This window comes from Salmo salar, chromosome ssa19, assembly GCF_905237065.1.
Source record: "Salmo salar chromosome ssa19, Ssal_v3.1, whole genome shotgun sequence".
Lineage (NCBI taxonomy): Eukaryota > Metazoa > Chordata > Actinopteri > Salmoniformes > Salmonidae > Salmo > Salmo salar.
Genome location: NC_059460.1, coordinates 26,367,232 through 26,390,126, shown reverse-complemented (window position 1 = coordinate 26,390,126; position 22,895 = coordinate 26,367,232). Strand labels below are relative to the sequence as shown.

The 22,895-nt window shown below is 42.9% G+C and overlaps 1 protein-coding gene across 4 annotated transcripts in view; it reads right to left on the bottom strand.

Moving 5' to 3' along the window:
• LOC106578611 (limb region 1 protein homolog) overlaps positions 1–22,895 on the bottom strand; it is a 70,515-nt gene that overhangs the window by 38,070 nt on the left and 9,550 nt on the right. The window contains exons 1-7 of one of the 4 annotated variants that reach the window (XM_045702166.1): positions 18,575–18,983; positions 15,829–15,868; positions 14,075–14,214; positions 12,700–12,803; positions 1,554–1,680; positions 437–505; positions 92–156 (exon numbers count right to left, since the gene is read on the bottom strand). In XM_045702166.1, coding sequence (XP_045558122.1) covers positions 92–156; positions 437–505; positions 1,554–1,680; positions 12,700–12,803; positions 14,075–14,186 — 477 coding nt within the window. In that variant the 5' untranslated portion in view covers positions 14,187–14,214; positions 15,829–15,868; positions 18,575–18,983. Of the gene's footprint in view, positions 1–91; positions 157–436; positions 506–1,553; positions 1,681–12,699; positions 12,804–14,074; positions 14,215–15,828; positions 15,869–18,574; positions 18,989–22,895 lie in introns of those variants that run through there. The other 3 variants (XM_014157607.2, XM_045702167.1, XM_014157608.2) reach the window with 3 other exon arrangements.

The window sequence follows — 22,895 nt, the reverse complement described above, 5'->3', positions numbered from 1 at the left end:
TAGTATGCCAGCTATTTGGCTGGCATCTGGCGCTTATAAAACAACAAGGAAGGCGTTTGAGGTAGAGAATGGAATGGAAGTTAGTACTCACGGTTGGTTTGACTAGTAACTGGCCCATGACTGTGAACATTCTGGACAGGCCCACAGGAGTACACACTGGGGATGAAGAAGTTACAAGTGGTGAGACACAACTAAAACACTTCCAGCACATTAGGGACCTAGGGATTACTACAGAAATGACCTTCTAGTCCAAGCCATATGTAATCCCCCCCCACACACTTTTTCATAAAAGCATGAAACTTGGTACACTTGTACAGTTTAGGCCCCTATCAAAAGTGTTACTGAACTTGCCGCACATCAATCATCAATTGAGATAATATTAAATTTGCACATATTCCATTGATTATGCTCCTATTGATTCAACAACAATACTCACTCAGGAGGAGCAGTCCCCCCATCAGTGATATACAGGAGTAGAGGTATGGTAAGTAGAACTCCCAGAGATCTGAAGTAAAAGAGATGAAATGTTAGTCAACAAATACAGTAAGTCTCAAAAGTTCGGACACACCTACCCATTCAAGGGTTTTTCTTTATTTTTACTATTTTCTACATTGTAGAATAGTGAAGACGTCAACAGTATGAAATAACACATACGGAATCATGTATTAACCAAAAAAAAGTGTTAAACAAATCAAAATATATTTTAGATTCTTCAAAGTAGCCACCGTTTGCCGTGATGACAGCTTTGCACACTCTTGGCATTCTCTCAACCACCTTCACCTGGAATGCTTTTCGAACAGTCTTGAAGGAGTGCCACATATGCTGAGCACTTGTTGGCTGCTTTTCCTTCACTTTGCGGTCCAACTCATACCAAACCATCTCATTTGGGTTGAGGTTGGGTGAAAGTTCATGTCATTTTCCAGATTGACTGACCTTCATGTCTTAAAGTAATGATGGACTGTCATTTTTCTATGCTTATTTGAGCTGTTCTTGTCATTTTACCAAATAGGGCTATCTTCTGTATATCACCCCTACCTTGTTACAACACAACTGATTGACTTCAACATTAAGAAGGAAAGAAATTTCACAAATTAACTTTTAGCAAGGCACACCTGTTAATTGGAATGTATTCCAGGTGACTACCTCATGAAGCTGGTTAAGAGAAAGCCAAGAGTGTACAAAGCTGTCATCAAGGCAAAGGCTGGCTACTTTGAAGAATCTCAAATATAAAATATATTTTGATTTGTTTAACACTTTTGGTTACTACATAATTCCATGTGTTATTTCATAGTTTTGATGTCTTCACTATTATTCTACAATGTAGAAAATTGTAAAAATAAAGAAAAACCCTTGAATAATTAGCTGTGTCCAAACTTTTGATTGGTACAGTACATCAAACCACGCAGCTAGAAACAGAGGTTGTGTCCCAAATGGCACCTTATTTCCTATATAGTCCACTGCTTTTGACCAAGTCCCATAGAGCTCTGGTCAAATGTAGTGCACTAAATAGGAAATAGTGTGCCATTTGTGACACACAATCCCCATAGCCTTACCATAGAGTGACTCCATACTGGCTGCGTCATTGTCGATGAGCGCGGACGCCACCCAGACTATTCCTAGGATGAGCAGTCCGAGGAGGAAGAGCATCACAAAGGTCTCTAGAACCCGTGACTTAATGCCCTGCGAGAAAACACACACAGATGGAGGAGAGAGAGAAGTGATGAACAAAAACAGCCATGTTACTGTTTTTATTCATACAAAGCTGTGATTTATGCCAAGTTCTCCTAAGGCTATTCACACTGCCTAGGAATTGAGTGAGGCAAGGAAGGGTCAGCAAAACAAGCTCATTCTAAAAAATGACCCATCAGTTGAATCACTTGGGCCCAGTTCTAAATGGCCAGAGCCCATGACCAGAGTCCTATGTTAAACAAGTAGGTAGCCTTGCACGAGCAAGAAAGGCTCATCCTGCCCTACAGGCCAATCTCCTGTTTCTGTAGCGTTCGACAGATTGGTACCCCAATCCTTAACCTTAATGCTGAGTGCCAAGCAGAGAGGCGTTGGGTCCCATTTTTAGAGTCTGTGGTATGACTTGACTGGGGGTCAAACCCCCAACCCTGCAATCTCAGGGCGGACACTGCCCACAAGGCCACTGAGCTGGTATGGGCCCTGGTCAAAAGCGGTACACTATTGAATAGGGTGCCATTTGGGATGCAATCTTGGTTCATAGAGTGAAACCGTGCAGACACGGCAGTCTCCCCACAACCAGTGTTGCTGCAGCCTCACTACGTTACTTCAAATATCAATGTAGCTACTACAGTGCCTTCTCTATAAAATCACCCAAACGAATGCTGCACTCTATTTTTAAAACGCCATTGCTTTACATTCAGGTAATGTCCCAAATGGCACCATATTCCCTATGTAGTGCGCTACTTTTGACTAGGGCTCATAAGGGCCTGATCAAAAGTAGTGCACCATTTAGGGAATAGGGTGCTGTTTACATTTTACATTTTAGTCATTTAGCAGACGCTCTTATCCAGAGCGACTTACAGTAGTGAATGCATACATTTCATACAATTTCATACATTTTTTTTTCTGTGCTGGCCCCCCGTGGGAATCGAACCCACAACCCTGGCGTTGCAAACACCATGCTCTACCAACTGAGCTATAGGGAAGGCTATAGGGAAGGCTATGTTTGGGACGCATCCCCAGTTCCATATTACAGCCCCACGCATACTTAACTGATCCCAGAGAAGACCATGTTAAAGCACCTTCTACAACAGTATATTAAAAGGGGCCTATCCAGACTCAGAGCCGGGTCCGGTTAAATAAAAAAAACAAGTTGAAGTGAAGCCTCGCTCCTGTGTGTAGATTAAGAGCAGGCCTCCCATTACATCTGGGGACGATTAGGGGGCTCTTAACGCGCCCACGGCCCTGCGGCCCAGCGCAGACAGGAGTTGTGGTAATTTGGGTTTTCCGGGTCACAGACTGCTGAGTGGTTAATAAAGTCTTCTCTACCTGTTCACACAAGAGTCCATTTACCCCCCGCGCCGCCAGTGGAGGCGGACAGGCTCTACACGAACGCGAAACAGCGGCTGCCTTCCAAATGGCACCATATTCCTTATCTAGTGCACTACTTTTGACCAGGGCCTATAGGGGTCTGGTCAAAAGTAGTGTACTTTAAAGGGGATAGGGTGCTATTTGGGACACAGCCTCTGTTTTACAACACTGTAGAGGAGATACTGTCTGGCACTATAGGAATAGGCTGCAAAGCATGACTTACACAGGGCTTGTGGGTTAGCCCCAAATTGGGCATCTATGATCAATTTGTTACTAGGTAAATGGTGATCTGCTAACTGGTGTGTGGAATTTGTTTTGGCCAGTAACTGAAAGGTTGCTAGATCAAATCCCTGAGCTGACAAAGTAAATATGTCGTTCTGCCCCTGAACAAAGCAGTTAACCCACAGTTCCCCAGTAGGCCGTAATTGTAAGTAAGAATTTGTTCCTAACTGACTAGCCTAGTTAAATAAAGGTTCAATAAAATAAATACATAGTGCAGTGATCCTCCTTGAAGGTGATCCTCATGTAATGTAACTGCTTTTTAAAACTCTGAACTCAACATTGAGCCCACATTTCACACACTGAACACTTAGCTTACCAATGATCTCAAACACCATTATCTCAACCATTTTCATAATCAATCACATTCTGCAAACACACGGTCTCTCCACACAGACAGCGGAGCTGTTGAATCTAAGCTCGTGTCCCAAAATGGCACCGTATTCCCTATATAGTGCACTATGTCAAAAGCAGTGCACAATATAGGGAGCCCTTTGGGGGACACATAGACTGTCATATTACTGAAGTATCCCCCCACATATAGGCTAGATAGAAGGGACCCGTGTAGAAGTTTCTAGCACAGCAGTGGGAGTAGTCTAGAGCGCCCCATTGTGGCCATGTCTGGTACGATCTGATACAACTCAGCAGGCAGGCCTACTGATTCTCTAAAGTGAGGAAAGGAGTTTTGAATATACTGTACGTAGTCTGTGTCCCAAATGGCACCCTAATATCTATATAGCCCTATGGACCCTGGCAAAAAAGAAGTACACTATTTTGGGAATAGGGTGCCATTTGAGACAAAGACATTCCCTCAGTAGACCTTATAAAACCCCTTATCTAGAGAAGCATCTCATGTGGTATACTGAGGGAATATGTCTTCGTCTCAAATGGCAGCCTATTCCCTAAATAGTGCACGGGTCTAAAATGGTTTAAATGACAGGCCCTTTATCCTGACCTGCTTACTGAAACCTCTATCCGCCAATGTGTTCAGTTCCTCCGACTGAGTACATAACTACTGTGATGCTGCAGTCTAGCGGCTCACATCAGAGCTGAACTGGCCAATAGGGAGCTCTCAATGCCGAGAGAGATGGAGAGAGGGAGGGAAGGGGAGAGATAGATAGATGGTGGAGGAGAAGAGGAGAGCAGTTGAATGTCTGAACGCATCTCGTCCCCAGAGGTGAAAGAGGTGAGAGAGGAATGCTTTCAGGGACTTCTGTCACGTCCCACACACACACTCTTAAGGAGGCTCCGGGATGGATAGAACCTTGCATGGCCTGCTGTAGGAGGCGGCTCCGCTCGGGTGCCTCGGTCCACCTTAACCAGCAGCCCATGCCATGCTGAAGGTGTATTCCCTCGAGGCCAGGCCTCTCAATCATTTATAAGGCTCAAATCATAACCCATTCAGATCATTTAGGGCAAAGGCAATGCCTGTCACCTCCCCTAATATTATTTCAGTGGAGTGTCAGACAAAGGTTGACCAAGTGTTGGGAAGCAGAGGGTCTGAATTGCAAGCTTTGAATGAATCACGTATCACATAACATATTCCATTACTTATACCCTGCATTCTCCTTGTTGCTCTTTCATAACAAATTAGCATAATTATTTTCTTAAGTACTGAAGATGTGTTTTTTCATTAGAATGGTAAGCACTGAAGACAGTCGCCACAATCATCAAAAACGTGTTAAACTCGTTTAAAAATAGGCAAGGGAGAGCGCCATGGAATCCAGAGCCGAGCGCCAGCCCAAGCCAAATGTTTCTATTCTTGCCATTCTAAATGTGTACCACACTATTCAGCTTCCCAGATCCTCACACCGCACCGCTGTCGAGCATGGGGCTAGCTGCCTACTCTGCCCAGTGCTGCTCCATTCCAAACCCCCAGCAACCCAGGGGACACTGAATTAGAGGTCTAACTACCTTACAGTGGATATACCCTAGTGGACCCGACCACGGCTCTGCATAAAGACTATAGCTTTTAGGTTAGGGGGAAGTTGCTGACTTATAGCATGACTAAACCTATACATTAACCACAGGGAAACTTAGCTGATATATTTTTTGGTCTCTCTTTTTATTATTTTACCGGTCCGTTTAGGGTTCTTGTAGGAAATCCAGAGGTCAGTTCCATTCGGATCCAACTTTTTGGACCTGTGAAGACCTCTACACTGAATCACTGGTTGCCCTAATACCAACACTGAATGGCTCAATGCCACCCTCTTACTCTGTAGGATCAGAAACGACATATCTGGATACTGCAATGTACAGCACAATGGATACATGCATCCCCATGCGTGTCCTTGGGGAAGCATAGCTAGACAGTGTCAGCATCCTCAATGGCACCCTATATAGTGCACTACTTTGACCAGGGCCCAAAAGGGGTACACACGCAGTGTTTCATCAGTGCTGAATGTCATTGTGCAATGGTGTGCTATTCCCTCCGCATCCCCAGGGCAGAGAAAGAGAGAGGGAAAGAGAGAGAGAGAGTGATGGGAAATGAGATGGGACAGCGAGAGGGAGAAAATTAGGTCTGAGCAAACGAGTGAGGAGAGGGAGAAAACAGAGGAAGGTAAAGAAGGGGTGGGGCAGAGTTGCAGAGAGACAGAGAGAGGGGGACAGGAGAGGAATAGAATAAGGAAGGAGGATAGGGACTATAGTGACAGATTGAATAAAGAATAGCAGGGATGCATGGGAGAGGTTGAGCGCCACAGAGACCCAGACATGGGGTCTCTGTGGCGGGTGGGGGGGGGAAAGAGAGCTTCCTTCCTTCCCTCCAGCCCCATTAATCTGCAGCAGGTCAGCGCACAGTGGCAGAGATCATCCCACTGCCCATCGCTCCACTCCCCGACAGGAGCGTGTGGGATGGAGGGACAGAGGGATGGAGGGAGGGGGCCGACCCCAATCCACCACTCCCAGCCAGTCCACTTCTCTGCCTATGCTTGCTAAAGAGACGCCAGATGCAAAGGGCCCTTATTAGCGTACCCTTCAGTCCCGGCCTTCAGCCCCGGCCGTGTCAGAGACAGAAAACAGAGAGGGAGTCGCTGGTCTGGAGGGGACTGTAAAGCTGCCGCAAACTAAACTTCTAAAGACTCGCCCCAACGACACAGCAGTGGGCACGTGGGAAACCGTTTGCTTCACGTCGTAGCCCGATCATTCGATTCACGTCAGTCTTGTACGACGAGAGAGGAATAAACAAAGCCGTAAAACTCATACTTCACAAGCACTCCCATTTTTTGGTTTTAAATGTAAAGCCTTTAAATGAACCTGAGCCATTCGCTCCCAAGCTCCCATGGCCAATACATTAGACGCGAGTCAGAAAACAAAGGGATTTACAGGGAGGAAGAGGCTTCAGTATGCTACCTTTGATGTTTTCCTCGAGTTTATTCAAATAAAAATGTATTAGTCACACGCACTGAATACAACAGACCATACAGTGAAATGCTTACTTACAAACCCTTAACCAACAATGCAGTTAAGAAAAATAAGTGTTTAGTAAAAACTAAATAAGTAAAAAAATACAAATAATTAAAGAGCAGCAGGTAAATAATAGAAGCGGGGCTATATACAGGGGGTACCGGTACAGAGTCAATATGCGGGGGCACAGGTTGGTTGAGGTAATATGTACATGTAGGTAGAATTAGTGACTATGGATAGATAATAAACAGAGTAGCAGCAGCGTAAAAAGAGGGGGGACAACGCAAATAGTCTGGGTAGCCATTTGATTACCTGTTCAGGAGTCTTATGGCTTAGGGGTAGAAGCTGTTAAGAAGCCTTTTGGACCTAGACTTGGCGCTCCGGTACCGCTTGCTGTACGGTAGCAGAGAGAAAAGTCTATGACTAGGGTGGCTGGAGCCTTTGACAATTATTAGGGCCTTCCTCTGACACCGCCTGGTATAGAGGTCCCCCTACAAGGACTCCATCTTGTTGTCATTACCAAGACGTGTCAGGCTGATAAGTCCTCAAAGAAGAAATGACCGTCACCTGTGTTAATAAAATCAACATTTTGGGATGTCGCACACTGCGTTCAGCCAATCAGGTTGCAGCAGTCGGTTGTTTCCCCTGGCTGAATGCGATGCGCAAGATCAGGAAGTAGCATTGGCCACTCTAGCATGGTGGTGGAAAATTGTGTTTCATTAAGACACTATGGATATTTTCCCTTTTTTGGAGGCCGGTGGGCCATTAAATCGAGTTAAGGATCCGCCCCTTTTTCAAAAATCTTCACCTAAAATGACATACCCAAATCTAACTGCCTGTAGCTCAGGCCCTGAAGCAAGGATATGCATATTCTTGGTACCATTTGAAAGTAAACACATTGAAGTTTGTGGAAAGGAATGTAGGAGAATAGAACACAATAGATCTGGTAAAAGATAATACAAAGAAAAAAAAACGTTATTTTGTATTTTTTGTACCATCATCTTTGAAATGCAAGAGAAAGGCCATAATGTACTATTCCAGCCCAGGTGCAATTGAGATTTTGGCCACTAGATGGCAGCAGTGTACGTGCAAAGTTTTAGACTGATCCAATGAACCATTGCATTTCTATTCAAAATGTTGCATCAAGACTGCCCAAATGTTTTATTAATATCTTTGTCCAAAATTGTGCGCTCTCCTCAAACAATAACATCGTATTCTTTCACTGTAATAGCTACTGTAAATCAGACAGTGCAGTTAGATTAACAAGAATTTAAGCTTTCTGCCAATATCAGATATGTCTATGGGAAATGTTCTTGTTACTTACAACCTCATGCTAAACGCATTAGCCTACGTTAGCTCCACCGTCCCGTGGACAGGAAATCGATCCCGAAGAAGTTAAGGATGACAAAGTTGCAGCCTGAAATAAGGATGTTTTATGTACGAGCCGGTCGCCTGTACAGGCTTCCTTCCTTTCACTCTGTCATTTAGGTTAGTATTGTGGAGTAACTACAATGTTGTTAGTCCATCCTCAGTTGTTTTCTCCTATCACAGCCATTAAACTCTAACAGTTTTAAAGTCACCATTGGCCTCATGGTGAAATCCCTGAGCGGTTTCCTTCCTCTCCTGCAACCGAGTTAGGAAGGACACCTGAATCTTTGTAGTGACTAGATGTATTGATACACCATCAAAAGTGTAATTAATAACTTCACCATGCTCAAAGGGATATTCAAAATCTGTTTATTTTTTTCATTTTTAAAAATAAATTAATTAATAATGAATAATGAAATAAAACGCAATATAATCTATTTTTAACTCATTGTGTAATAACACAATGTGGAATAAGTCAAGGTGTGTGAATACTTTCTGAAGGCACTGTATAGCCGGCTGGATACATTAAAGTCGGACGCAGATGACAAACTAAGTAAAATGAATATTAGTGTTATCTGGCGGCCGGTTGGGCTACCTTAAAATGTGCAATATAAAGAAATCGCACCACCATATCATGGTTGCAATTAGAATATATCGCATAACTTCAATTTATGTGACAAAACAAGCAATCATTGTGTAGATAATCATTGTAGCATCTGAAATCGCTGTGAAATATATTTTCCATAACAAAAAAATATTACATTTTCAGCTGTTTGAAGTTGGTGTACAAAACCAAACTTAAGACTCAAAACGAAACGTAAGAACAGGAAGCATAGAATCAGCGCACAAAGAACAGATCTACCGCTTCTTAGACATGTCTTCTATGAGAAAGACAGCTCTATAACTCACATTTCTATGCGGATTTGGTCGGGTCGCCCAAAAAGTTACACATTGCAGCTTTAAATCTTGAATAAAAAAATGTTTGTGCCAAAATCCAGGATCAAACCAATGAATAAGACTTTATTGAAACTATTAACATTGGACTTGAATCTCAGGCACTATATTTTTTTCCAAAATGACAGAAAGAGGTCTAATACGCCAAAAGACAACACAAGCTATAAAATAAACAGACAATTTCATCCAAAAAATGTAAACGCAGTCCCTCTAGGAGCTGATCAATTCGTTTGAAAGACAGAGAGGGAAATAAGAAATTCTCAGCTCAAACTAATATGTTACCATGGCGATGGACATTGTAACAGAGGGGCTTTCGTGAGACATTCTGACCTTAAAGGAAGGTATGTAAACATCACTTTATATTCTCCGGCCACCCCTGCCAGAGCAAAGGCCTGGGAAAAATGTCTACATGTGCAGGGAGATTTGAAATAAACATCCAGGCTCCATTGTGGAGCGCCAACAAAGAACAGTATCTTAGTAACACAAGGCGGTTTACTCAGCTCAGACGTTTCCCCTCCACAATAAACACACACACTTTTCTTCATTAAAGGGTTTAGCCTAGGGCGCTAGATTGATGAGGAGCTTCTTTTAGCAACAGATGAAAACTGCTGGCCCATAGCTGGGTCACTTTCTGGGTCAGACTAAGTCTGTGTCCCAAATGGCACCCTGTCCCCTATATAGTGCACAAATTTTGACCAGAAAAAAACAGTAGTGCACTTTATGGGAAATAGGATGCTATTTGGAACGTAACCTAGTGAAGGAGAGGATCCACAGAGTACTCAATATTGGTTGGAAGACAAAAAAAAGGCACACCACTCTATACTTTATAACAGCTTTGTTGACGTAATGTTTCTATCCCATATGAACGGGAGACTTCTCATGCCAAGGGGATGTATGCAGATTTAGGCCCACAGTCCTTTATTGGAAGCCTTCGAAATGAGGTTGTCTGGATGGACTGGGATAGCTACAAGGCCAAGGCAGAGGAGAGACCCTAGGGCCTAGGCCACTCAGGCCAGTAGTCCATCATACAGATACTGACCGACCATCATCATAAACATGACATCTACTGGTGGTGAATACACAACAGGGCCTTCACCCTCCACATCAGAGGGATATGCTTATATACGCTAAAACCAAAATAATTCATAGTTAAAGATAATTAATAGATCATTGATAGTTAATATATAAAAACAAAAACACACACAAAAAATGTAATATCCAAGAAACAAAAAGCCTAGTTTGAATTATAGCTTAAATCAGGGATGGGCAACTTTGATGGGGGTGGGGGCCACAAACAATTTGTACACATCAAGACGCCCCCTTTCTTGACAACGGAGAGAATAAACTTGAATTCAAGTTAATTTCCTGTAATTCGCCACATTTTGGCATGGGGCGTAGAGAAAAAGTAGCAGTTTTAAAGCAAGTTTGCAGCAATTCTACATTTTGCCATGGGACAGAGAGAAAATGTAGCCATTTTACAGCTAATTTCCTGCAATTCTACAATTTTGCCATAGGGTGGACTGGTGGAGAGAAATGTTTGCAGTTGTTAATATGATACCGGAGTGAAAGTGACTAACAAAATCAATTGGGGCCACCCAGTCGGTAATTAGACTACGAATACTATACGTTTAGATGGATGGCTAGACTAACTTACCAATCTATCTAAAAAGATTTTGGTGACATGGGCTAATTGAGTGAATGTCAGTGACTGACATAACAAGAGAAAAACTACTGATGCACAACCAAATTTCAAAATGGCACCTTGTGTATTCTACTATTCTAACTCAACAGTAATTCAGACCCTGGCGGAGTCCCCAAAGAATGTATCCACGGGCCAGGGATAGGCCAGTTGCCCATCCCTGGCCTAAAATCAACCAGCCCTAAAAGGTGGTGCGTTCATCACAAAGTAGATCTAGTCTAGTATCTCTGTATAAGCATGAGATGATGACTGGCTGGCACACAGTCTGCAGCATAAATGGGTTTCTGGAACAAGACCAGGAGCCAAAACCGCTCAACGATAAGATGACATTTAAAATCTGCCACTTCTCCGCAAATGATTTTAAAAGCATTTTACAACCATTAGTAAGGAATCTTTTTCAGCTAAGAAAGTCAGAGAGTAAGGTTATTGTGGGGTATTTTATGCCGGTGAACAAAGTTAGTTCATACCCACATTTGGGCCGTAATTCCGATTCATCCACAATTTGGACAATTTGAAAGACTGTTAATCATGTGGACAACAGAACATCTGAGTGAGCTAATAAAAATAAAAAAAAGCATAGAACATTTCAATCTCGATTCAACTCGGAGAGCTTTAGTGCCCTCGTCAAAAGTAAACAGAGCCACATGAAAAGCCTGACTTAAACCGTTACCAGTTAAATTCATCATTCACTTCATTTCCGCAGTCAAAGGGACTTTTCAGTGGCGTAACATTATGGCCACATAAACCCCTGAAATCTAATACTCGGTCTCTAATACTTTTATTGGGAGAGGGATAATATCACATTATAAAAACTTAAATCAAGCTTTTAAATGGTCATCCTGTGGTCGGTCTGACGAGTGACTCGGCAGGGTGCTTTCCTCTGTTCTCCACAAATACACACAAATATACCTGGATGTGTAGCCAACATTAAGCAGTGCTTCCTCTCAGCAAATTTATAGATGATCAGTAGCAAGAAAGGGTACAAAAGCATAAAGTGATAGAGGCCAGTGTGTTCCACTTCCTAGCCATCCTGGACTTCATTACAAGAAATCCAAACGAAACAAATTAGCAGCCTGCCCCCCCCCAAAAAACAGGGCTGTAAACTACAGTAACAGACACATTTTTATGTAAGTTTGCCAGGAGGGACATAAACCAGAGGGGTTTCAAACTGTGACACAGGATAGAGGTGTATTAAAAGTAAATCTTTCCCCGCGCTTTTTCAGCTCCATTGTGCCATCACGTTGTTCTGTCTTTATGGACCCGCGAAACATGGGCCCCGGCCTCTTTTCAGAGGTAATTAATTAAAAGAGGAAGTTTGCAGAGGCTTACAACTCGATTATTAGGTTGTCCTTTTGAAGTTTTATTTTAGGGCAGAGGGGGGGGGGGGAGAGAATCAGGCCCTAAATCACGGAGGCCGATGCCGTGGTGTTGAACTGTTTGCAGCGTCTGGCTTATTGGAACGGCTTGTCAGGATGTGGCGGATGCCGAAGACCAGATTGTCGTTGTTTCATGGTTAATGAGGTTTTTGCGGTCGCAGTTACGGTCAACTGATGAGAGTCAGAGAGAGGGCAAGGACCAGGCACCTGCTGTTGTCACTAGACATACTCTCACACAGACAGACAGACAATGTAAACAGGAATTAATAGATATTCTTAGACAATGAAAGGCAGAGAAACAAAAGAGACTAAAACGATCTACTCTGCAACATGCTCTGCTTATGACAATCGACTCAATAGCCATAATCATTAGGATTAATGATCGATAAAGATAGTGTAGTTCTGCTATGGCACAGTGGACAGCGGATAATTTTAAAACAGTTGTGTGAAAACATGGAGATGTAAATCAAGAAAGATCAAGAGTTCATCAATACTACAAGAGCGTGTAAAACAAAAATACACAGGTTTTAGCAAGTTGTTAGCGAACCATGCGTTTTGTACCTTTTTTGATCCAGCAAATCCCTCGGACTCCAGGAAGAAATAGGCAAACGGCATCAGGACGAAGAGGCAGAGATTGGAGAAGAGCGATACCAGATTCCACAGGCCTGTAAGGGCAACATTACAGGTAGTCCTGATCAATTAATCAACCAATCAATCTTTCAAGATTGTCACCAAGCAAAATACAACATGACAGAAATCACACCTTACAATAACACACACTATCCTCAGGAGGCATCCTAAATGCCACGCTATTCCCTACATAAATGCACTACTACCCTAAATAGTGCACTGGGTAGTGCGCTATACAGGGAATGGGGTGCCATTTGGGACAGGTCTAGTCTCACGAGAAAGCGTTGCGTTGGATATAGACAGCACAGTTGTATCCACTGGCCACCATGTATTCCTGCAGTCAACTGCTAAACCATGGACTCTGATGCCCCCTTGTGACTGCAAATGAAGATGTTTGTAATACCCTATCCTCTGCCGAATCCCCAACAACCGGATGTTGCAGTTTTCAGGGAAATGGAAAGAGAGCCTGTGACACAACGCGACACTCCAGCTTAACTCCTCCTCCACATTTACTGGATTGGTTGAACAATGCAGATGAGAACCTCCCCCGACAGTTTTTATTTCTTCCTGTCAAGACCAGTATTTAGGGGGATCTAGTTTCCGGCGTTAGCTTAGTAATACCCTGTTCCTGAAGAGCTATGGGTGTGCAGACTTTTGTTCCAGGCCAGCACCATCACGCCACATCTGTTTCCGCTAATGATATGTTGATTGCATGAGTCAGGTGTGTAGAATCGGGTGCAGTGCTAGAACAAAAGCCTACACCCCCTGCAGACCTCCGGAACTAGGGTTGGTGGCTACTGCCGTTCGGATGGTTTAGGCATGCTTTGCCATCATGCTCACAAATAGAAAAGCAGGTCTTGACTAATGTAACACTCTCTGACAAACCACCAGGTTGTGTCCTATTCCCTTTACTTCTTTTGACGAGGGCCCATAGGGCTCTGGTTGAAAGTGGTGCAATTTATAGGGAATAGGGTGCCATTTGGGACGCACAAGTCTGATGGAAACAGATCTTTGTGACTGGATGTATAAAAGGAGTGATTCTGTTATGTGTGGTTAGTGGACCAAATCCAAAGAGACCAGGTTTTACTTATCTAAAGCTGGAACTACAAAAATCGAAAGCACTCCAAACATAGTCAATCCACATAAAGTCCACATCCCAAATGGAACCCTATTCCCTACACAGTGCACTACTTTCAACCAGAACCCTATGGGCCCTGGTCAAAAGTACGATGCTATATAGGGGAAAGGGTGCCATCTGGGATGCAACCAAACAAACAAGATGTGAAATGTGAATGACACTACTGACCATGGATGAGGGAGCCATTGAGCCACTGAATGTAGTAGTTTTTGGGGAAGGAGAGCAGGATCTCATTGCTAATGATAGAGAAAGGCAGGAGGAGAACAGCCCCACCCGACATGGCCAGGGTGAAGGTGCACAGGTACAGTCTGTGGGGGAGCCACACACACACACACACACACGCACACACGCACACACGCACACACACACACAGAGAGTGAAAGAGAGGAATTAGTAAGAAAGTCTACAGTTTGCTGTGAAATCACACAGCTTTGTTAAGGAATTGTTAAGAACGTACACACATACAGTATCTTACAGCTAGTGTCGGCAACAGGTGGCCCACGGGACAAAAACAGTCCGCGAGTGATTTAAAAAAAAAAATTTCATTTTGGAAAATACAATAAAAACATTTTTTTTTTACATCACCAGCTAAAATGAGTTTAATTTAGGAAATCTGTTCCCAAGTATTCCCACAAATAAAAATAGACACTTATGTGATCGTGTCTCAATGTAATCAAGGCATGAAATTATTGTTATTTTGAAATACAAAATCACTTTTTGGGCTTAGTTGTGGTCAATTTGCAGTGATCAAATTGTTATAATTATGTTCCGGCCCCCCGACCCGTCGCTCTGACAAAAATCATCCCGCGGCTATATCTAGTTGCCTACCCCCGTCTTACAGTATTAATTCATATAAGAATGGCAGTGTCACAGCTCTACACATCAGCATTCAAATGCATCTACATGAGCTGTGTCCACACATACAATGCCCACATTCATGCAGGCTAGGAATCATTTGAATAAATTTGATTACTCAAGTAGAACTGTAGGCCAACGGTCATTAAAGGATTAGTGTTACATTACAAGTCACATTAATGGAGGATCCTCTTATAGAGTGTGACAGGGATTAATAATAAGGGAATTAAGTTGTTTAGTGCAGCAGGCTGCTTCCCAAATGGCACCCCATCTCCTATATAGTGCACTACGGGCCCTGGTCAAAAGGGGCTCTGGTCAAAAGTAGTGCACCACATGGGGAATAGGGTTCCATTTGGGAACAGTCGACCACTTAACTTAAATACTAATGGAGCAGATGGCCACTTCAGTGTCTATGAGCTGTATGTCAATCTATATCCCTCCCTCCCCTCCAACCTGGCATCCCAGCAGAGCAGGGGCCTGGGCTTTAGCCTGCATGTGGAGCTTGCCAGATTCTGCTGGCCAGAGGACTACTTCTGTTCTGGTCCACCGTGGGATGTGGACAAAGTCACCACTTTGATATATAGCTCGAGAATCGAATTCATGTGGAATGCTACACTATTTACTTTGCTCAGCTGTTCCCCCTTGCAATATCACCATTAGCTGGACCAAAGAGGACAAATGACAAAGTGAACTGCAAACATATGGTCTATTGTTTCTGCTTTACTACCAGATTTGTGTTGGTTAGGCCTGGTGTGCAGTGGTGTGTGCTATGTGAAAGACAAGCCACATCAGCCATTCGAACCAAGACATAGGCTACACCTGTGTTTCCCAAAACGGTCCTCGTGACCCTCAGCCATTCCACATATTTGTTATATTCCAACACAAGCACACCTGGTTCACCTAATCAGTACTTGCTGATTAGTTGGCTAGTTGAATCAGGTGTGCTAGTGTTGGAATAGAACAAATATGTGGAACGGCTAAGAGGCATGAGGATCGGTTGGGGAAACACTGAGATACTAGAAGTAGGGCTATTTCTTAACAGCTTTATTGAAAGTAGTTCCACTCACGATATTCTGTTGACGATGGCGTCTTCGTCCTCCTGGTCATCTGAGGGAGAGGAAACCACTTAAGTTACAGCAGGTACAGCAAATGAACCCTACAGAGACATCCAAGGGCCTCTTGGGACTACAAACCCCATGTTGCCCGGTTCAAATCCTGGGTTGGACTACCGTTAATGCATCAGTGTACTTGGCTTAGGGGAGTCCCTTTTTCCTATGGGCATGTCCCAAATGGCACACTATTCTCTACACAGTGCACTACTTTTGACCAGGGTCCATAGGGCCTATGTAGGGAATAGGGTGCCATTTGGGACTGATACATGTACCTACTGTACTGTAGCCACCTGGGTGCGGAGAAAAGAACAGCCTAGATTTTCTGGGCACAATATTTCACAAAGGATCTTTGATGTGGAGTGGTCTACTTTTAAAAGGAGCTTTGAGAAACCAGGGTGACCTGGACGTTCTATTCTTGTCGAAGAACAATGGGCGTGGAAGAGAGTTCATCATAACTACATCTAGTGATTATTTGACTTTGATTCTACACATAGTAAAACTTGCAGTTAGGCTGGCTATAGGCCCATTTCTATCCATGGCCCATCTGTTTATACTATCAACACACTTCATGTGGGTGTGGGGGTCATATTAGTTTCATCGTAGGGAACATTACATGGAAAGCCATATACTTTTGATCTTGAGAGAAACCTTTCCCTCAGAATAAATATCAAATGAGTGATTGCATTTCCAGTGCTGGACAGCAGCAAATGCATCTGAAGTTAATTTAGAAAGTATAAACTGGGTGGTTCGAGACCTGAATGATGATTGGCTGACAGTCGTGGTATATCAGATCGTATACCACGGGTATGACAGAACATTTCAATTTACTGCTCTAATTATGTTGGTAACCAGTTTATAATAGCAATAAGGCGCCTCGGGGGTTTGTGGTATATGGCATATATTCCACGGCTAAGGGCTGTACCCAGGCACTCCGCGTTGCGCTTAAGAACAGCCCTTAGCTGTGGTATATTGGCCATATACCACAAACCCCCGAGGTGCCTTATTGTGTCAGTATACATTTTCACTAGGTAGAGTGCCTTCAAAAAGTATTCACACCCCTTGACGTTTTCCACATTTTGTTGTGTTACAAGTAGGGCTGCCCCAAATTAGTCGACTGGTCGATTGTTTGGTCGCTAGGCTGTTGGTCGACCGAGATTGTTGTAGTGCCTTCAGAAAGAATTCAGACCCCTTTACTCTTTCGACATTTGTTACGTTACAACCTTATTCTAAAATCAATTAAAACATTTTTCAAAAAAATACTCAGCAATCTACACAACACCCCATAATGAAATTTTAGAAAACTTAAAAAAATAAAAAACTGAAATACCTTATTTACATAAAGTATTCAGACGCTTTGCTATGAGACTCAAAATTGAGCTCAGGTGCATCCTGTTTCCATTGATCATCCTAGAGATGTTTCTACAATTTGATTGGAGTCCACCTGTGGTAAATTCAATTGATTGGACATGATTTGGAAAGGCACACACCTGTCTATAAGGTCCCACAGTTGACAGTGCATGTCAGAGAAAAACCAAGCCATGAGGTCGAAGGAATTGTCCATAGAGCTCCGAGACTGGATTGTGTCGAGGCACAGGTCTGGGGAAGGGTACCAAAAAATGTCTGCAGAATTGAATGTCCCCAAGAACACAGTGGCCTCAATCATTCTTAAATGGCAGAAGGTTGGAACCGCCAAGACTCTTCCTTGAGCTGGCCGCCTGGCCAAACTGAGCAATTGGGGAGAAGGGCATTGATCAGGGAGGTGACTAAGAACCCGATGGTCACAGAGAGCTCCGGAGTTCCTCTGTGGAGAAGGAAAAACCTTCCAGAAGGACAACCATCTCTGCAGCACTCCACCAATCAGACCTTTATGGTAGAGTGACCAAACAGAAGTCACTTCTCAGCGGCAGGGACTGGGAGACTAGTCAGGATCGAGGGAAAGATGAACGGAGCAAGGGACAGAGAGATCCTTGATGAAAACTTGCTCCAAAGCGCTCAGGACCTCAGACTGGGATGAAGGATCAGCTTCCAAAAGTACAACGACCCCAAGCACACAACCAAGACAACGCAGGAGTGGCTTCGGGACAAGTCTCTGAATGTCCTTGAGTGGCCCAGCCAGAGCCCGGACTTGAACACAATTGAACATCTCTGAAGAGACCTGAAAATAGCTGGGCAGCAACACTCATCCATTCAAACTGACAGAGCTTGAGAGGATCCCGCACAGAATAATGGGAGAAACTCCCCAAATACAGGTGTGCCAGGCTTGTAGCGTCATACCCAAGAAGACTCGAGGCTGTAATCACTTCAACAAAGTACTGAGTAAAGGGTCTGAATACTTATGTAAATGTTATTTCCGTTTTTATTTTTAATACTTTTGCAAACATTTCTAAAAACCTGGTTTTGCTTTGTCATTAACGGGTACTGTGTGTAGATTGATGAGAGAAAAAAAAAGATATAATCAATTTTAGAATAAAGCTGCAACATAACAAAATGTGGAAAAAGTCAAGGGGTCTGAATACTTCCCGAATGCACTGCAGACAGGTATGTGTTCAATCAATTGAAATTACCATAGGAGGACTCCAATGAAGTTGTAGAAAGATCAAGGATAATCAATGGAAACAGGATGCACCTGAGCTCCATTTCAAGTCTTATAGCAAAGGGTCTGAATTCTTACGTAAATAAAGTATTTAAAATGTCCAAATACCTGTTTTCACTTTGAGGTGCCGGTACTCAGCTCCTGTGAGCTCCTGTCAAAGTCAAGCACTGCTTCTTATCCCTTGCACAAATAGCCTAGAGCTCACTGGAGCAGGAAACTGAGGGCCCAGAATATTTTATACAATGTTGCAAGTTCACTAGCACAACAAGCTTTGGCTGGACCAAAGTTAATAGTAGATACAATGTTTCAAGTTCGTTGCAGACAGGCCATGTGTAGCATATGTGATTTATAGGATATTTATATTTAGCTGGATATTTTCTACCTGCAGGCTGAAATATTTTTATTTGTTGGCATTATGTAGGCAATTATTTGGTAATGGCAATAGAGATTACCTTTTAGGTTTGTATCATAAAGATTTGGATAGAATTTTGATTAACCACATGACAATGATAGAGATATGAAGATGTTATTTTCAGTATTTATTATGGATCCCCATTAGTTTTTGCCTAGGCAGCAGCTACTCTTCCTGGGGTCCAGCTAAATTAAGGTAGTTATACAATTATAAAAACATTACAATACATTCACAACAGATTTCACAACACACTAAGTGTGTGTGCTCTCAGGCCCCTATTCTACTACCACATATCTACAATACAAAATCCATGTGTACGTGTGTGTATAGTGAGTATGTTATTGTGTGTTAGTATTAGAGGTCGACCGATTATGATTTTTCAGCGCCAGTACCGATACCGATTATTGGAGGCCCAAAAGGGTCAATGCCGATTAAATCGGCCGATTTTTTGTTGTTGTTGTTGTTGTTGTAATAATGACAATTACAACAATACTGAATGAACACTTATTTGAACTTAATATAATACATCAATAAAATCAATTTAGCCTCAAATAAATAATGAAACATGTTCAATTTGGTTTAAATAATGCAAAAACAAAGTGTTGGAGAAGAAAGTAAAAGTGCAATATGTGCCATGTAAGAAAGCTAGCGTTTAAGTTCCTTGCTCAGAACATATGAAAGCTGGTGGTTCCTTTTAACATGAGTCTTCAATATTCCCAGGTAAGAAGTTTTAGGTTGTAGTTATTATAGGAATTATAGGACTATTTCTCTCTATACCATTTGTATTTCATAAACCTTTGACTATTGGATGTTCTTATAGGCACTTTATTATTGCCAGTGTAACAGTATAGCTTCCGTCCCTCTCCTCGCTCCTACCTGGGCTTGAACCAGGAACACATTGACAACAGCCACCCTCGAAGCAGCGTTACCCATGCAGAGCAAGGGGAACAACCACTCCAAGTCTCAGAGCGAGTGACGTTTGAAACGCTATTAGCGTGCACCCCGCTAACTAGCTAGCCATTTCACATCGGTTACACCAGCCTAATCTTGGGAGTTGATAGGCTTGAAGTCATAAATAGCGCAATGCTTGAAGCACAGCAAAGAGCGGCTGGCAAAACGCACAAAAGTGCTGTTTGAATGAATGCTTACAAGCCTGCTGCTGCCTACCACCGCTCAGTCAGACTGCTCTATCAAATCATAGACTTAGTTATAATATAATAAACACACAGAAATACGAGCCTTAGGTCATTAATATGGTCGAATCCGGAAACTATCATCTCGAAAACAAAACGTTTTTCCTTTCAGTGAAATACCGAACCGTTCCGTATTTCATCTAACGGGTGGCATCCCTAAGTCTAAATATTCCTGTTACATTGCACAACCTTCAATGTTATGACATAATTACGTAAAATTAGTTCGCAACGAGCCAGGCTTGTTATGAAAATTTGAAATCAGCCCTAATTAAGTCGGCCATTCCGATTAAATCGGTCGACCTCTAGTTAGTATGCATGTGTCGGTGCCTATGTGTTGCTTCACAGTCCCTGCTGTTCCGTAAGGTGTATTTCTATCCATTTTTTAAATCTAATTTTAGTGCTTGCATGAGTTACTTGATGTGGAATAGAGTTCCATGTAGTCATGGCTCTATGTAGTACTGTGTGCCTCCCGTAGTCTGTTCTGGACTTGGGGAATGTGAAGAGACCTACGGTGCCATTTCTTGTGGGGTATGCATGGCTGTCTGAGCTGTGTGCCAGTAGTTCAAACTGACAGCTTGGGGCATTCAATGTGTCAATACCTCTCATAAATACAAGCAGTGATGAAGTCAAGCTCTCCTCCAATTTGAGCCAGGAGAGGCTGACATGCATATTATTAATGTTAGCTCTGTGTAAATCTAAGGGTCAGCTGTGCTCTGAGCCAAATGCAATTTTCCTAAATCCCTCTGTGGCACCTGACCCCACAACTGAACAGTAGTCCAGGTGTGACAAAACAAGGGCCTGTAGGACCTGCCTTGTTGATAGTGTTAAGAACGCAGAGCAGCGCTTTTATGGACAGACTTCTCCCCATCCTAACTACTGTTCTATAAATATGTTTTGACCATGACAGTTTTCAATCCAGGGTTACTCCAAGCAGTTTAGTCTCCTCAACTTGCTCAATTACCACATTATTCATTACACTATTTATTTGAGGTTTAGGGTTTAGTGAATGATTTGTCCCATGCTTTTAGTTTTTGAAATATTTAGGACAAATGTATTCCTTGTCACCCATTCTGAAACTAACTGCAGCTCTTTGTTAAGTGTTGCAGTCATTTCAGTCGCTCTGCTAGCTGACGTATAGCGTTGAGTCATCCGCATACATAAACACACTTGCTTTACTCAAAGCCAGCAGCATGCTGTTGGTAAAGATTGAAAAAAGTAAGGGGCCTAGACAGCTGCCCTGGGGAATTCCTGATTCTACCTGGATTATGTTGGAGGCTTTCATTAAATAACACCCTCTGTTCTCTTAGACAGGTAACTCTTTATACACAATATAGCAAGGGTTTAAAGTGATAACACATACGTTTTTCAAGCAGCAGACTATGATCAATAATGTCAAAAGTTGCACTGAAGTCTAACAAAACAGCCCCCACGAAATTAGAAATTAAATGCAACCATTTCACGAAAATATGCATATGAAATCCGTAACTGGCATACAGATCTGTAGAAAATATAAATTGGCATGCCACATGAGAAAGGTTGCCGACTCCTCGTGTAGCCTATCACCGGCAACTTCAGGAGAGTAATGGCAGAATCTGCAAAAGCCCAACAGGAGCAGGAGAAGAAGTTGGGCCAGGTTAAGTTCTTTCCTATGGTTATCTAGATCTCTGGCACCCTCGAGGCATCAAACCGTAAACTTAAAGCATCAGACAAGCTCAATGCATACAGTTGATTTAATTAAAACACAGGGTGTGTCTATATATGGAAAAATACACATTTAAAAATGTAGAGCAATTGATTGGTCGAAAGAACACAACTTTAAGTTTAACAATATAAAAATGTTTTGTCAGGGACAGCCCTAGTTACAAGGTGGGATTAAAAATCTAGTTAATCGTCAATTTCTGTCAAATTCTAATATTTGTAAAAACTTAATGTTTAATAAAACACTAATATAGACTACATGAGCAAAACTATGTGGACACCTGCTTGTTGAACATCTCATTCCAAAATCATGGGCAATAATAGGGAGTTGGTCCCCCCTTTGCTGCTATAAGAGCCTCCATTCTTCTGGGAAGGCTTTCCACTAGATGCCGGAACATTGCTGCGGATACTTGCTTCCATTCAGCCACAAGAGTATAAGTGAGGTAAGGCACTGATGTTGGGCAATTAGGCCTGGCTTGATGGGGTTGAGGTCAGGGCTCTGTGCAGGCCAGTCAAGTTCTTCCACACTGATCTCGACAAACCACTTCTGAATGGACCTCGTTTTGTTCAAGGGGGAATTGTCATGCTGAAACAGGAAAGGTAATTACCCAAAATGTTGCCAAAGTTGGAAGCACAGAATCGTCTAGAATGTCATTGTATGCTGTAGTGTTAAGATTTCCCTTCACTGGAACTAAGGGGCCTAGACCGAACCATGAAAAACTTTACAGTTGGCACTTCGTATTTGGGCAGGGTTTTTCACACTCAACAGTTTCCCACCCAAAGGACATCCAGCCAACTTGACAACTGTGCAAAGCACTGGAATCAACATGGGCCAGCATCTCTGTGGAACGCTTTTGACACCTTGTAGAGTCCATGCCCCAACGAATTGAGGCTCTGCTCACATCCTCTGATATGGGCTAATATTTGACTGGAGCGTGGAGCGAGATTCCCAAATGCTGGAGCGCCGGCCTTCTCGCCCGCTCTAATTTCGCTCCAGCAGCGCTCATTTCACGTGCTCAGGGCATACCTGGCCCAGCATGCATTTGTAGTTCACTTGTATGCTACTATCTATAGCCACTTGCTTTAGATACTGTCATTTTCATACAGAAACTGATATGAAACACAG